General features: G+C 43.6%; 2 protein-coding genes across 2 annotated transcripts; both read left to right on the forward strand.

Moving 5' to 3' along the window:
* Positions 1-83: 83 nt before the first annotated feature.
* Tap42 (immunoglobulin binding protein Tap42) lies at positions 84-1,809 on the forward strand. Its single transcript, XM_076776558.1, has 4 exons — positions 84-398; positions 510-851; positions 926-1,323; positions 1,399-1,809. The coding sequence occupies exons 1-4, from the start codon at positions 261-263 to the stop codon at positions 1,607-1,609; spliced, it is 1,089 nt and encodes a 362-aa protein (XP_076632673.1). The 5' UTR covers positions 84-260; the 3' UTR covers positions 1,610-1,809.
* A 4,282-nt stretch (positions 1,810-6,091) lies between these two features.
* Conu (Rho GTPase-activating protein conundrum) lies at positions 6,092-11,750 on the forward strand. The gene is made up of 10 exons (XM_076783896.1): positions 6,092-6,522; positions 7,067-7,274; positions 7,350-7,591; positions 7,666-7,796; positions 8,269-8,462; positions 8,659-8,818; positions 8,895-9,238; positions 9,314-9,480; positions 9,577-9,754; positions 9,987-11,750. The coding sequence occupies exons 2-10, from the start codon at positions 7,154-7,156 to the stop codon at positions 10,358-10,360; spliced, it is 1,911 nt and encodes a 636-aa protein (XP_076640011.1). The 5' UTR covers positions 6,092-6,522; positions 7,067-7,153; the 3' UTR covers positions 10,361-11,750.
* The last annotated feature ends 618 nt before the right edge of the window (positions 11,751-12,368 follow it).

Raw genomic sequence — 12,368 nt, forward strand, 5'->3', positions numbered from 1 at the left:
GCACCAGAGGGTTTGAGGTCGGAAAATAAGCGCCATCTATCGTTGAAAATAACGAACTATTTCACGCAACTTGGACGACTCTCTCGACCAAAACTCTACGAGCTCACGATCGCGTCATCTGACATATTGTGAGTAGTGCATCCGGCGCTCAATTTGGCATCTCTGTCTCAGTGTCCATAACCTTCGATAAGAAGATTTGTTTTGTGTGCAGTAGTGTCATTTTGCAAGTACCGGGAAAGTAATCTGTGAAAGTATTGAACATGTCAGACGAAACGTCGTTGAGTTCAGGGAACGATGCAATGGATACGTCAACGTTGTCGGAATTATTCGACAAGGCGGTCGAACTTTTCAACGAAATAAATAAAACAGAGGAATCCACGAACAGTGCAAATGTTCAGGTATTGTTTTCTGCCTAAATCCCTCCTCGCTTTTAACGATTTCAATTAAAACGTTCGTGCTTCTTCGATGCACTCTTTTATTATTTTATTACTTTTATTGTTTCACGGTAGGCCAACGTTAGACGAGTCATGCGTATGCTGGAGGATTGTACGAAACTGGTCTCCATCGTGGATATGTTCAGTCACAATGAAACTTTCGAAGAAGTCGCTACAGAGAACATAAAGTATTTCTTGCTGCCAGCATTCCTCGGCAAGCTAACCACAAAACTTTCTTGCAATACCAACGACAGAATGCACATCGTTAACGTCGCTGAAATATACTTTGTGGATTTTCTGAAACGCGTTAAAAGTTATGGTTTGACCGACGTCGATATACCGGATATTAAATCAGTCAATGAGAAGGAGAGTGCTTCAAGGAGAGCTAGATCGAACGCGGAATTAGTTACAGAAATGGTATGTCTATTATTTACGGTTAATTGTCGAGAAAAGAGCTTCCAAAAAATGTTTGACCGTTCGGTACTTCACAGGTATGTAGAAGAAATACAAAATTGGAAAGGTACAAGGAGCAGAAGGAATTAGAATCAAGTTTATCGGTTCTTCAAAAGAATATGTTGAATCCAAACATAGACGACGAGGTAAAGAGGGAATATTTCATAGCTATGACAAAATTGTATGTAAATCTCACGTTAGAAGAACTGAGCTCGTTAGCGGCGGAAAAGCCAATTCTGGAGCACATGAAGAAAACGGGAAAGTCCGAAACTATGGCTTCTCAAGCTATGGAAAAGCGTAAACCTCCTGCTCCCAAATTGCAACCGATAGTTATCACTAGAGACGAAGCACAAAAGAAAGTGTACGGAGCTGGTTACCCTAGTTTGCCTGTTTTTACTGTTCAAGAGTTTTACGAGCAACGGGTGAAAGATGGAGAGTAAGTATAGAAGAACTGGAACCATATAATTGCTCCCATCGATGTATATTAACTCTTTGAATGTGTTTCTTAAAGCTGGCCAGATCCATCGAAACGAAATCAAATGAATTCCAAGTCCTTACAAGACATGGCAAGCAGCGGTACGAACGATGACGATGTTGACGATATCAAAAAGGAAGAATTGCTCGAAGACGATGATCCCGAGACGCTGAGACAATTACGTGCCATGGACGAATATAAAGACACGCATAGACGCGGATGGGGTAATCGTGCTAATCGAAGTTAAACGTATAATAGTTACATGAGTTCACGTATCTTTGGATTGTGTAGTCATCACATTTCGACATACATCCATTTCACGGATTCTTTTTCGGATCATTATATTCGTAATGCGCATGCGTTCTCGTTTGGAAGTTGCCTTTTGTTAACGATTGTATCAAGATTCTGTAATAATTCTAAATAAAAGAAAGAAAGTTATATATTTTTTACAGGCTGATGATTTTCACCTTTTTTTGTAACTTGGATTCAGAACAGATAGCTTCGTAGATATCTCATTTCTCTGGTCTCAACGCGATAGTTGAATATATTCTTTTTATGCTTGAAGTGCCATCTAGACTCGAAGACAGTGAACTATTTTTGAAAGTAAAGGATTGAGGTATCTTCTAGCGATAGTAATTAATACTCAAACGTATTAATAATACACATATGTACGCTCATATATGGGAATAATAAAAAAAATTTCTTCTTTTTCAATAATTAAAATATAATCAGGGGGTCTTAAAACGTGTATTTCCGTAAAATAAATTTTACAAAATTTTGTTTCCATTATGGGTACTTTGCTTATGTGCGCCTACACAGGTCGAAAAGTAAAAATGCCTGGGCAGTCGAGAATCACGACTCGAGATTCCAAATATGCAAAGACCTCGGAGGGTCGACAAAGGCAAAATGACATATGCCCTCTTTCTCGATTCACCGAAGCTGCCCAAAGTAAGTTCGGACCGTCTCGTGGGAGTCCAGAGAGAAAGGCTCACACTTCCCTTCTCGCTCTTGAACAACTAATATCCGACCTCCCGTCAACAGGTCTCCACTGGCCTCTGCTGACCGCTACTGACCACTCCTGTTACTTCTGACAACGTATAACGATTACCAATGGCTACTGTCAACCTCTCCCAGCCATTGCTGGCCTCTGCTGACCACCGCTTATATTTCTGACAACGTATAACGATTAATACTGACTTCTGCCTGCCTCCGCTGGCCTCTACTGACCGCTACTGACCACTCCTGATACTTCTGACAACGTATAACGATTACGACTGGCTACTGTTAGCCTCTCCCAGCCTCTGCTGGCCTCTGCTGACCACCGCTTATATTTCTGACAACGTATAACGATTACTACTGACTTCTGCCAGCCTCCGCTGGCCTCTGCTGACCGCTGCTGGTTTCTACATGCCTCTAATGGTGGCTAACTTGAATTAGCAGGTAATGTCATAAAACTGTTTTACACAGTTATGCCCCTTTTTACCTGAAGTATACGATTAAAAAGTACGAGGTACAAGATACGGCTACATGTACTTTTGAATTTTCCTACAGACCTCCGCTGGCCTCTGCTGACCGCTACTGGCCACTCCCGTTACTTCTGACAACGTATAACGATTACCAATGACTACTGTCAACCTCTCCCAGCCATTGCTGGCCTCTGCTGACCACCGCTTATATTTCTGACAACGTATAACGATTAATACTGACTTCTGCCTGCCTCCGCTGGCCTCTGCTGACCGCTACTGACCACTCCTGATACTTCCGACAACGTATAACGATTACAACTTACTACTGCTTGCCCTTGCTGGACTCTACTTGCCTCTGCATGCCTCTGCTGGCCTCCGTTGGCCTCTGCTGACCACTGCTGACCACCGCTTATATTTCTGACAACGTACAACGATTACTACTGGCTACTGCCAGCCTCTGCTGACCTCTCCCAACATCTCCCGACCTAAGCTGGCCTCTGCCAACATCTCCCGACGTCAGCTGACCATCGCTGACCACTGCTGACCGTTGCTGACAACTTGTCACATGATATAATATAATATAATATGTTTATATGTATTAAAGTTTTGTATAATGTATATCTATGACAATAAATGATATAATTTCAAAGTATTCAATGTGTTCTCATCATTTTTTACCGTCCTTTTCCTCTCCAAATCATTCTCTTACCTATAAGATGCGTACCACCTTCTTTGCAAGTTCACCAGCATTTTAGAAATGTTCCGGGAACTTTGGAAATCCGAATTTGACCTTGACCTTGACCCAGTTTCGAAAGTGGGTCAAGGCCATTCGAATCTTAGAAAAATTCCGGCCGCTTCGAAAATCCAAATGGCCTTGACCCAATTTCGAAAGTGGGTCAAGGCCATTCGAATCTTAGAAAAATTCTGGCCGCTTCGAAAATCCAAATGGCCTTGACCCAATTTCGAAAGTGGGTCAAGGCCATCCGAACTTTAGAAAATTTTCGGCCGCTTCGAGAATCCGAATGGCCTTGACCCAATTTCGAAAGTGGGTCAAGGCCATTCGAAATTTCAGAAATCTTCCGGCCGGCTTGGAAATCCGGATGGCCTTGACCCAATTTCGAAAGTAGGTCAAGGCCATCGAATCTTAGAAAAATTCTGGGCGCTTTGGGAATCCGGATTTGGCCTTGACCCAGTTTCGAAAGTGGGTCAAGGTCACCGGCATTTCAGAAAACGCTCCGGGCACTTTGGAATTCCAGTTTTAAGTAGAGAAACGGTTTCTTATAACTAAGGGAATAATGGGAAGAAGAAAAGAAAGGTAAAAGTGATGGGAACACATAGAATTCTTTGAAATTATATCATTTATTGTCATAGATTTACATTATACAAAGTTTTAATACATGTACATCATGTTAGAAGTTGTTAACAAAGGTCAGCGTGGTCAGTAGGGGCCAGCAGAGGTCAGCAGAGGGATGGAGAGGCATGCAGAGACTAGCAGGGGCAAGCAGTAGCAAGTTGTAATCGTTAGACGTTGCCAGAAGCATCGGGGGTGGTCAGCAGAGGTCAGCAGAGGCTGGGAGAGACTAACAGTAGCCAGTCGTAATCGTTATACGTTGTCAGAAGTAACAGGAGTGGTCAACAGCGGTCAGCAGAGAGCAGTAGCAAGTTGTAATCGTTATACGTTGTCAGAAATGCCAAGAGTGGTCAGCAGTGGTCAGCAGAGGCTGGGAGAGACTAACAGTAGCCAGTCGTAATCGTTGTACGTTGCCAGAAATATAAGCGGTGGTCAGCAGAGGCCAGCAGTGGCAAGCAGAGATCACCAGGGGCGAATAGTAGCAAGTAGTAAGCGTTATATGTTGTCAGAAGCATCAGAGGTGGTCAGCAGCGGTCAGCAGAGACGAGCAGAGGCATGCAGTGGCAAGCAGAGATCAGCAGGGGCGAACAGTAGCATGTAGTAATTGTTATATGATGTCAGAAGCATCAGGGGTGGTCAGCAGTGTTCAGCAGAAAGCTGCAAAGGCAAGCAGAGACTTGTAGGGGCATGCAGTAGTAAGTATTAATCGTAATAGATTATCAGAAATACCTGCAGTGGTCAGTAGCGTTCGGCAGAGGCCAGGAAAGTTCAGCAGAGACACGCACACGCTGACAGAGATCAGCAAAGACCAACAGAGGGTAGCAGAAGTCAGTAGTAATCGTTATAGGTTGTCAGAAATATAAGCGATGGTCAGCAGAGTCCAGTAGAGGCAAGCAGTAATCAGGAGCAGTCAGTAACAGTCGCTGTATGGTGTAAAAAGTTGTCGGGAGTTCTGTACTTTTGTCAGCACTGGTCATCAGAGGTCATCAGAGGCAAATAGAAACCAGGAGTAATTTGCAGAGTCCAGTAATGTCCAGTAAACTTTAGGAAAGGCAAGTAAAAATAGCTGGGCAGTCGGATTTCAGTTGTTCAAAAGCGAGAAGGCAAATGTGAGCCTGCCTCTCTTAACTCCCATGAGACGTGTCCACGGTGCACTCGGCGCTTCGTCTGGCATCTCTGGTTTATACCAGAGATGACAGATCACGCGTATGTACGTGAGCTTGTAGTGTTTCGGAAAGCCGACAAAGGTAAACTGACTGCTCTCCTTCAAGAGTTTCAGGTAATAGAGTACTACTTCTTGACAAACTCGGGTATTTTATCGTCGAGGACGATGCTTTAGAGGACGGTGCATTATTTTTGATGAATAGATATACCCCCGAAATCCTACCCAGTTTCGAGAAAAAAATTCGAGGTGTGAAATTTTTCGGCGAAATTGAAAAGTTTCAAGTCGTTCTGGAAAAATTATTCTCGGTTGCGGGGGTCAATTGCAATTATTTTTGGTGAATAGACATACCCTCGAAATCCTACTCACTTTCGAGAAAAAAATTCAGTACGGGCGGAACTTTAAACGTTAATAATTTCTTAACCAAGCCACCATCAAACAAATTGGTATTGTTGATTTTCGTCTTATTTTGACCTGTAGAATCCCCAATTAAAATTTTTCCCTGGGAGGGCCGAACACCCTATATATAGCAACGGGGGGGTCAAGCGCTTGTGGGAGCGCGACCCCTCTAGTGGCGAGCATGGGAGGCAACGCCACAAACGTTCGGGGGATACGAATCAATCGTGATTCGTGGCCATCTGGTGGCGTTGCGTGTTAACCGACGTCGCCTAAAAAACGAGAGGCGCAGGTGTCAGCTTGAAAACAACAATAACGTGAATCAGTGTAATACAGACAGAGGTGGGAGTCGTATATGCGTCAGCAACAGGTTGCGTTGTTCGCACGTTCTCACCTTCTTCTTATTTTCATCTTTCTCTTTTATTCTCAACGTAAGTGAAGCCCGTAGAAGCGGGAGTTACGCAAAGACGCGAATCCGTTCGTCGTACTTCCGAGGCAGGCTCGTTATGTCGTATTTAGGTCGACGAATCGGCGGTCTCGCTCGCGATGGGCGCGATTCGAAGTCGCGCACGGAATATATTAGTTCTCGGAAATAGTGGACAGCCTCGAAATATTGTTCGCGCGTAAATCTGTCAAGCTCGTGAAAAAAAATCGTATCTGGCACTTCCTTTGTGCGCGTGCCGTGTCGTGCTACGTCGGTGGTCGCCAATTTAGAATTTATTTTGGGAATAAGATGATCGTGCTGACGTTAGTGTACCACACACGGAACAAGCCTGTTCGGAAAGGTACGTACCCACTTCATTCACGAATCCATCGTTAATTTTGTTTCGCGCGTAAAACGGTTCGCTACGAGGAGGTTAGACTCGTAAAGTTCCCCCCGGATTCTTCGTATATACGTTTCGCGTAACCAGCTTACGTGCAGCTGTGGTTTGCATTTATTCGATATGGAAATCACGCGTTCGTCTCGCGCGCCGTTGGAATCCATTTCAATATTTATTTGTTTGCGTTTCGCGCGACTTTTCCGTACCGTCGTTATTCAATCGTGTCAGCGATGCTTCCTCGAGGCGATGCGTATGTTAATTCGATTTGCGTCCCACTTTGGAAAAATGATTATCTCGCTTAAATAGATTATCGTACTAAAGATTCAACTACTGTTGTCACGTACGCGTGGCTGTTTGCGCGGTTGATGCTTTTAATTCTCGTTTGCGTACGTTTATCGATAATCGCCGCTTTTATCTTTTCGAATTATCGTAGATAGATCGAGAACAAAAGGCACCGCGTCAGACCGATTAAGGTGACTTGGAAATTAACATCAAGATATTATTTCAGATATCGATGAGAACTGCCTCTAAATTGCGAATCTAAGTTGTCCAGGCTTGAGAAACGACACTTTGGAGCCGTGGAGATTTGGGAGCTATGGAGAGGCCACAGGGGGAAGGTACATACACAGACGGTGATAATAACCTACTGGATTATTGGGAGGAATGGAAGCTCTTGGATAACTATCTGGAAGAAGAGTGTCCACGTAGCTATGACGGTACTTTTCTTTGTTAATATGGACTTCAACTTGGCAATGATCGTTTCAAAGAACAATGAACGTTGGTCGTTTTAGACGGGGAGGAAGAGGCAGAGTGGTTGCGTACAGCAGGGCTGGGTCAGCTGACCGAAGCGTGGAAAGCTGGACAGGAAGTGCAACCGGAAGAACTGGGCGCAGCGCTGCGTCCCTTATCGCGAGCGCAAGCGGAGGCGGTGAAACGTCGCGTTAGATCTCTTAATCACACCGTGAAACAGCGTTTTAATCAGCGACAGCGGGTTCGCAAGCCAGACATTCGAGACGTTTTCAAAGACGTAGAGGTACGGATCACGATCGACGCGATGTCGCAAGACTAAACGATAAAGCAGTAAATTGTTTCTTGTTACTACCTTAGGCGTCCAGTACGGGGACAAGGTCGCGCAGCGCTACGCCTGATTCTTTAGATTCCATTCCAGGTGCGACGCCAGAGAATGCCTCGCCACCATCGCCATCGACGGTCACCGTTGTCGACACGCATTATACAAAGTAAGAATCCCGCGCTTCGACGATCTTGAAACATGCTAGGAAGCAAGGTCATTGAGCGTAATTGCGATCGGGACCTTTCAGAGACCTTTTACCTTTGCTACGATATATTTAAACAACGAATTACGTTGCAAGGCTAATGATATTTGTAGTACAAAGCGTAATAATAATGGGTCTGCCAGTTCCACAGATAAAACTTATGCAATAAATCTTGCGTTGAACATGATACTATTAATCCTTTTAACAGTCTACAACCGCTGGTTTATTAGTAGATTATTCATTTAAACAGGATGTTTAAGCGATAAATTATCGCTATGTTTAAAGTGGGATTAGGTAGATAAGACTGACAAGTTTAAGTAGCAGAGCCAAGACCTTGTATAATATTACGTATGGGTTCTTTTTACTCTGAAAAACTCGATGACCTTTCCCCTTCGAATGCGTTTTAAAATAAATAATTATCCTTTCTTTTCCAAAGCACCGCCGTACCGAACTTCGTGTCGGTATTTCAACGAGCATCGAACGAAGGTAAAGAAACGGTGCGCAGAACTCCCAGCGCACCGTCGACAACCGTGCACACGGCGCCAGGTCCCCCGCCGACGCCATTGCCCGTCCAAGAAATCTTCAGACGCGCTGGGAACTGGTTACGCGGAGACGTCGCGAACGATTCAGGTACTGGACCATCGTATAGCTCGTAATGGAATTTAATTACAGTGATTCGTAGTCGAAATCGGCCACACGGTGATTTTCGAATCGCAACGTACCGTGTTTGTACATCGTTCGTTCGAAAATCATCAGGCGGGCACATTTCGACTGTGAGCCACTGTAGGTGGAACTCGATCCACGCAAACGATACGTTCAATTGCAGAAGGTATTCAGCTAACAGGATATCACAGGTTAGGAACTATACACGTTTCGAGGCCGACTATACAAAGGCGTAGCGGTAGCGATCCCAGCGAAGTGGCGAACACGAGTTTGGGCAACGAGTCCATCGAGAAGTTAAACATATCCAAGGATTCGACGTTAAGGTAAACGCTGAACAATTTTACGTATGTCGAATTGTCAAGTTTGCGGTCATGTTAATGTCGTTGGATGAAATTTTAGGAGAAACTCGGGCAGCCATGCGACGGTTACTCGAAGCCACAGCAGCTTGTACGGTTTGACGAGACCGGCGGACGAGGGTCTGATAACGCATCCTCTGAATCGCACGTCGTCCCATGGGCACTTGAGTTTCGAGGAAGTGTGCAGAGCGAACGAAGTAAGGTCGCAGCCATGGGCGCCGGAAACTCTTGCGTCGGACGACGCAGAGAGACGGATAGGGGTCGAAACGTTGTCGCAACGAGACCTGACCAGGTTGCAGCCACTGTTGTGGCTCGAATTGACCGCAGTCTTCGATAAATATAACGTACCGTTGAAGAAACGTAAACCGAACAAACGTCGAACGAAAGGTTCGCATAGACGATCGATGATCGATCACCGAACATAGATCTCTTGACACGCGATTAACGTTACTGTGTTCGTAGCTGGGAACTTATTCGGCGCTTCGTTATCGACTCTGTTGCTTCGCGATAGCCAGTTGACGTCCGAGGAGAGCAATATACCGCTAGTGTTCCAAAAGATCCTTAACGAATTGACGAAACGCGGCGTGAAGGAAGAGGGAATTCTTCGCGTCGGGGGACACAAACAAAAAGTACGTACGCGTTTTTAAAATAATCGCGATATCCGGCCGGTCGTCGCGCGTCTCGTTCCTTTCGTATAAATTCTGTTGGGCTGGCTGTGTGTTCAGGTCGAGGCGATATGCATGCAGTTGGAAACGGATTTCTATAGCAAACCCAAAGAGATGGATAGGCTGTTCAAGCGCATGTCGTCTCACGACTTGTCGGCGGTTTTAAAGAAATTGGTTCGCGATCTGCCGCAACCGTTGCTCACCATCGAGCTGATCGACGCTTTCTACCAAAGTCATGGTAAGCAAACGATACTCGAACCACAGACGAGGTGTACGAGTAGACACACAATACAGTTGTTTGGCCATAAATATTAATTCAGTGAATAGTTTCTCAACTGACCGCCATTCATGAGAAGAGGCTGCTCAAATCACGAAAGTCCATAGGGTGAAAGGTCTACTCGTATACCATGTCTGTGCTCGAACGAACGATGAATAAGTACTTACACGTTGTTCTCCTTCCCTTTGTTTAGTAGTGAAGGATCGCCAAGAGTTATCGTACTCGTTGAATTTGCTGGTGCTATTGTTACCAATAGAGCATCGTTGTACCTTGAAAGCGTTGGTGACGTTCTTGAACGTGGTCGTCGAGAATCAAGCGTCAAACAAAATGTCGATCCATAACGTAGCGATGATAGTGGCACCGTCCCTGTTTCCACCGCGGTACGTTCATCCCCGTGATCGTACCGATCTTACTGCTCAGGTCAATATGGCCGCTGTTTGCTGCCAGGTGACGGAAGCTCTCCTCAGCAACGCGGAAAAACTGTGGTACGTGCCGAACGATCTTATAAATCAGATGCACAGACAGTCCGTGGAAGAGAGGTATCGAAAATACAAGAAAAAGTATTGATGACGGGGATCGCGCGACGTTCTGTGGGTTAGTTTACGACAATGGTGCAGTTTGTAGATTGTAAACGATTTTAAGTCACGTCCGGTCGATTACGACGATCGCTGACGTACGCAAGTGCCTAGATTTTGCGGTGCCTTGTACGAGACCAGGGATGGGCATATTTAAATAATTTTGTAATTTAAATATATCTAGAATACACGTGTTCTTTATGTCAACTTGATATATCGAGTTTCGTAACGATCGACGTTCATTCGTATTTTGTACTCGTTCTTGCTGTTGAATATTAAATACTCGTGTAATTTGTATTGGGATCCGTCGTCGAGTATCGAATACATTACTTTGTGTTCGATATTCAATTAGCAAAAGACATTCGCATTCAATTCCATCGATGAATAAAAAATACATTATCGCTTCGGATCGCGTCTGTATGATAATCAAGAGCGGTGTTTATATTTCAATTTTTTTTTTTATAAACAGACGAACATTTACAAAGTACGTTATTCGTTCGTAAACGATTTATAAATGTATGAATTTTTTATCTTTTTTTTTTATTACTTTTATAAACATTCATGAATCTCTCAATAAATTTACGAATGTAGGTAGGGTTTCGTTAATTTTTGGTTTCAGGGAATGTATTCAATTTTAAGAACCCCTTAAATTCAATTGCGTAATGAAATGTTTAAATCGATAATTTATAGAGTACAGAGAGCATTCGATTGCAAACGGAATATAAATTTGTAAGGTACTCGTGATACGAATACTTTTATTAAATAGAATTTGCCCATCCCTGTGTGAGACATCCCGTAAGTTCGGTGATGATTACCATAATAAATATCGACGCTCGATAAACTCGTAGTGTTGCCTGTCTCGAGGTGCAACACGGTGCGTTTGTAATTTTCCTCCATTTTGAACGTCGCTCGAACGCTCAACGACAATCGTTCATTCACAGTTTCTCGCGTTACAGCGAAATTACCTCGAGTGGCATTTTATACATTACAGCATTTCTACGTATAAGTACTTTAATTTATTACTAATAACCATCGCGTGGAGCCTCAGCGAGTATCGCGTAGGTGCATATTATTTGTTTATTTTCAATCCTTTTTTTTTGTTTGTTTTGTTTTTTTAACATTTTTTTACCCGCCAGTGTGTGTGTGTCGGTGATACGCCGACATCCGTGCAACCATCCTCGAAGTTAACGTAAAAGGAGACGAGCGTTCGCGGGCATAATGGTAACGAAACTAACCTAAAATCTGGTGCGTCTCGCGAACATCTCGTTTCCATTTACGTTCTCGTCCTGTTCTCTGATGCGCCATATTACTTTAAGTAATTGTACATACTGTATTCCGTGAAATTGTTACATTTGCGTCAATAAAGTGCCAAAGAAAATACTTCTGTGTGTTTCTTCAAACCTGCTCACATTTTTCGTTTAGGGAACATACGAGTTACGAGTTAGGTTATGTTCGATTAGATGAATAAAGTGTTCGGTCACCCATGGGAAAATCAAGAATACCAATTTGTTGGTGGAAGCTTCATTAAAAAGTTATTAACGTTTAAAGCTTCAACAGTACTGAATTTTTTTCTCGAAAATGCGTAGGATTTCGAGGGTATGTGTAATGACCAAAAATGATTGTAATCGACCCCCGCAACGGAAAATAATTTTTCCAGAACGATTCAAAATTTTTGTTCTACGTCGAAATATTTAGGCGCCAAATTAGATTTTCGGTAAGGAATTTTTTTCTCGAAAATGCGTAGGATTTCGGGGGTATGTGTAATGACCAAAAATGATTGTAATCGACCCCTGCATCCGAAAATAATTTTTCCCGAACGATTTGAAACTTTTTTTCTTCGTCGAAAAATTTAGGCGCCAAATTAGATCTTCGGTAAGGAATTTTTTTCTCGAAAATGCATAGGATTTCAAGAGTATGTGTAATGACCAAAAATGATTGTAATCGACCCCTGCATCCATAAATAATTTTTCCAGAACGATTTGAAACTTTTTTTCTTCGTC

The sequence above is a fragment of the Colletes latitarsis genome, chromosome 2 (assembly GCF_051014445.1).
Source record: "Colletes latitarsis isolate SP2378_abdomen chromosome 2, iyColLati1, whole genome shotgun sequence".
Lineage (NCBI taxonomy): Eukaryota > Metazoa > Arthropoda > Insecta > Hymenoptera > Colletidae > Colletes > Colletes latitarsis.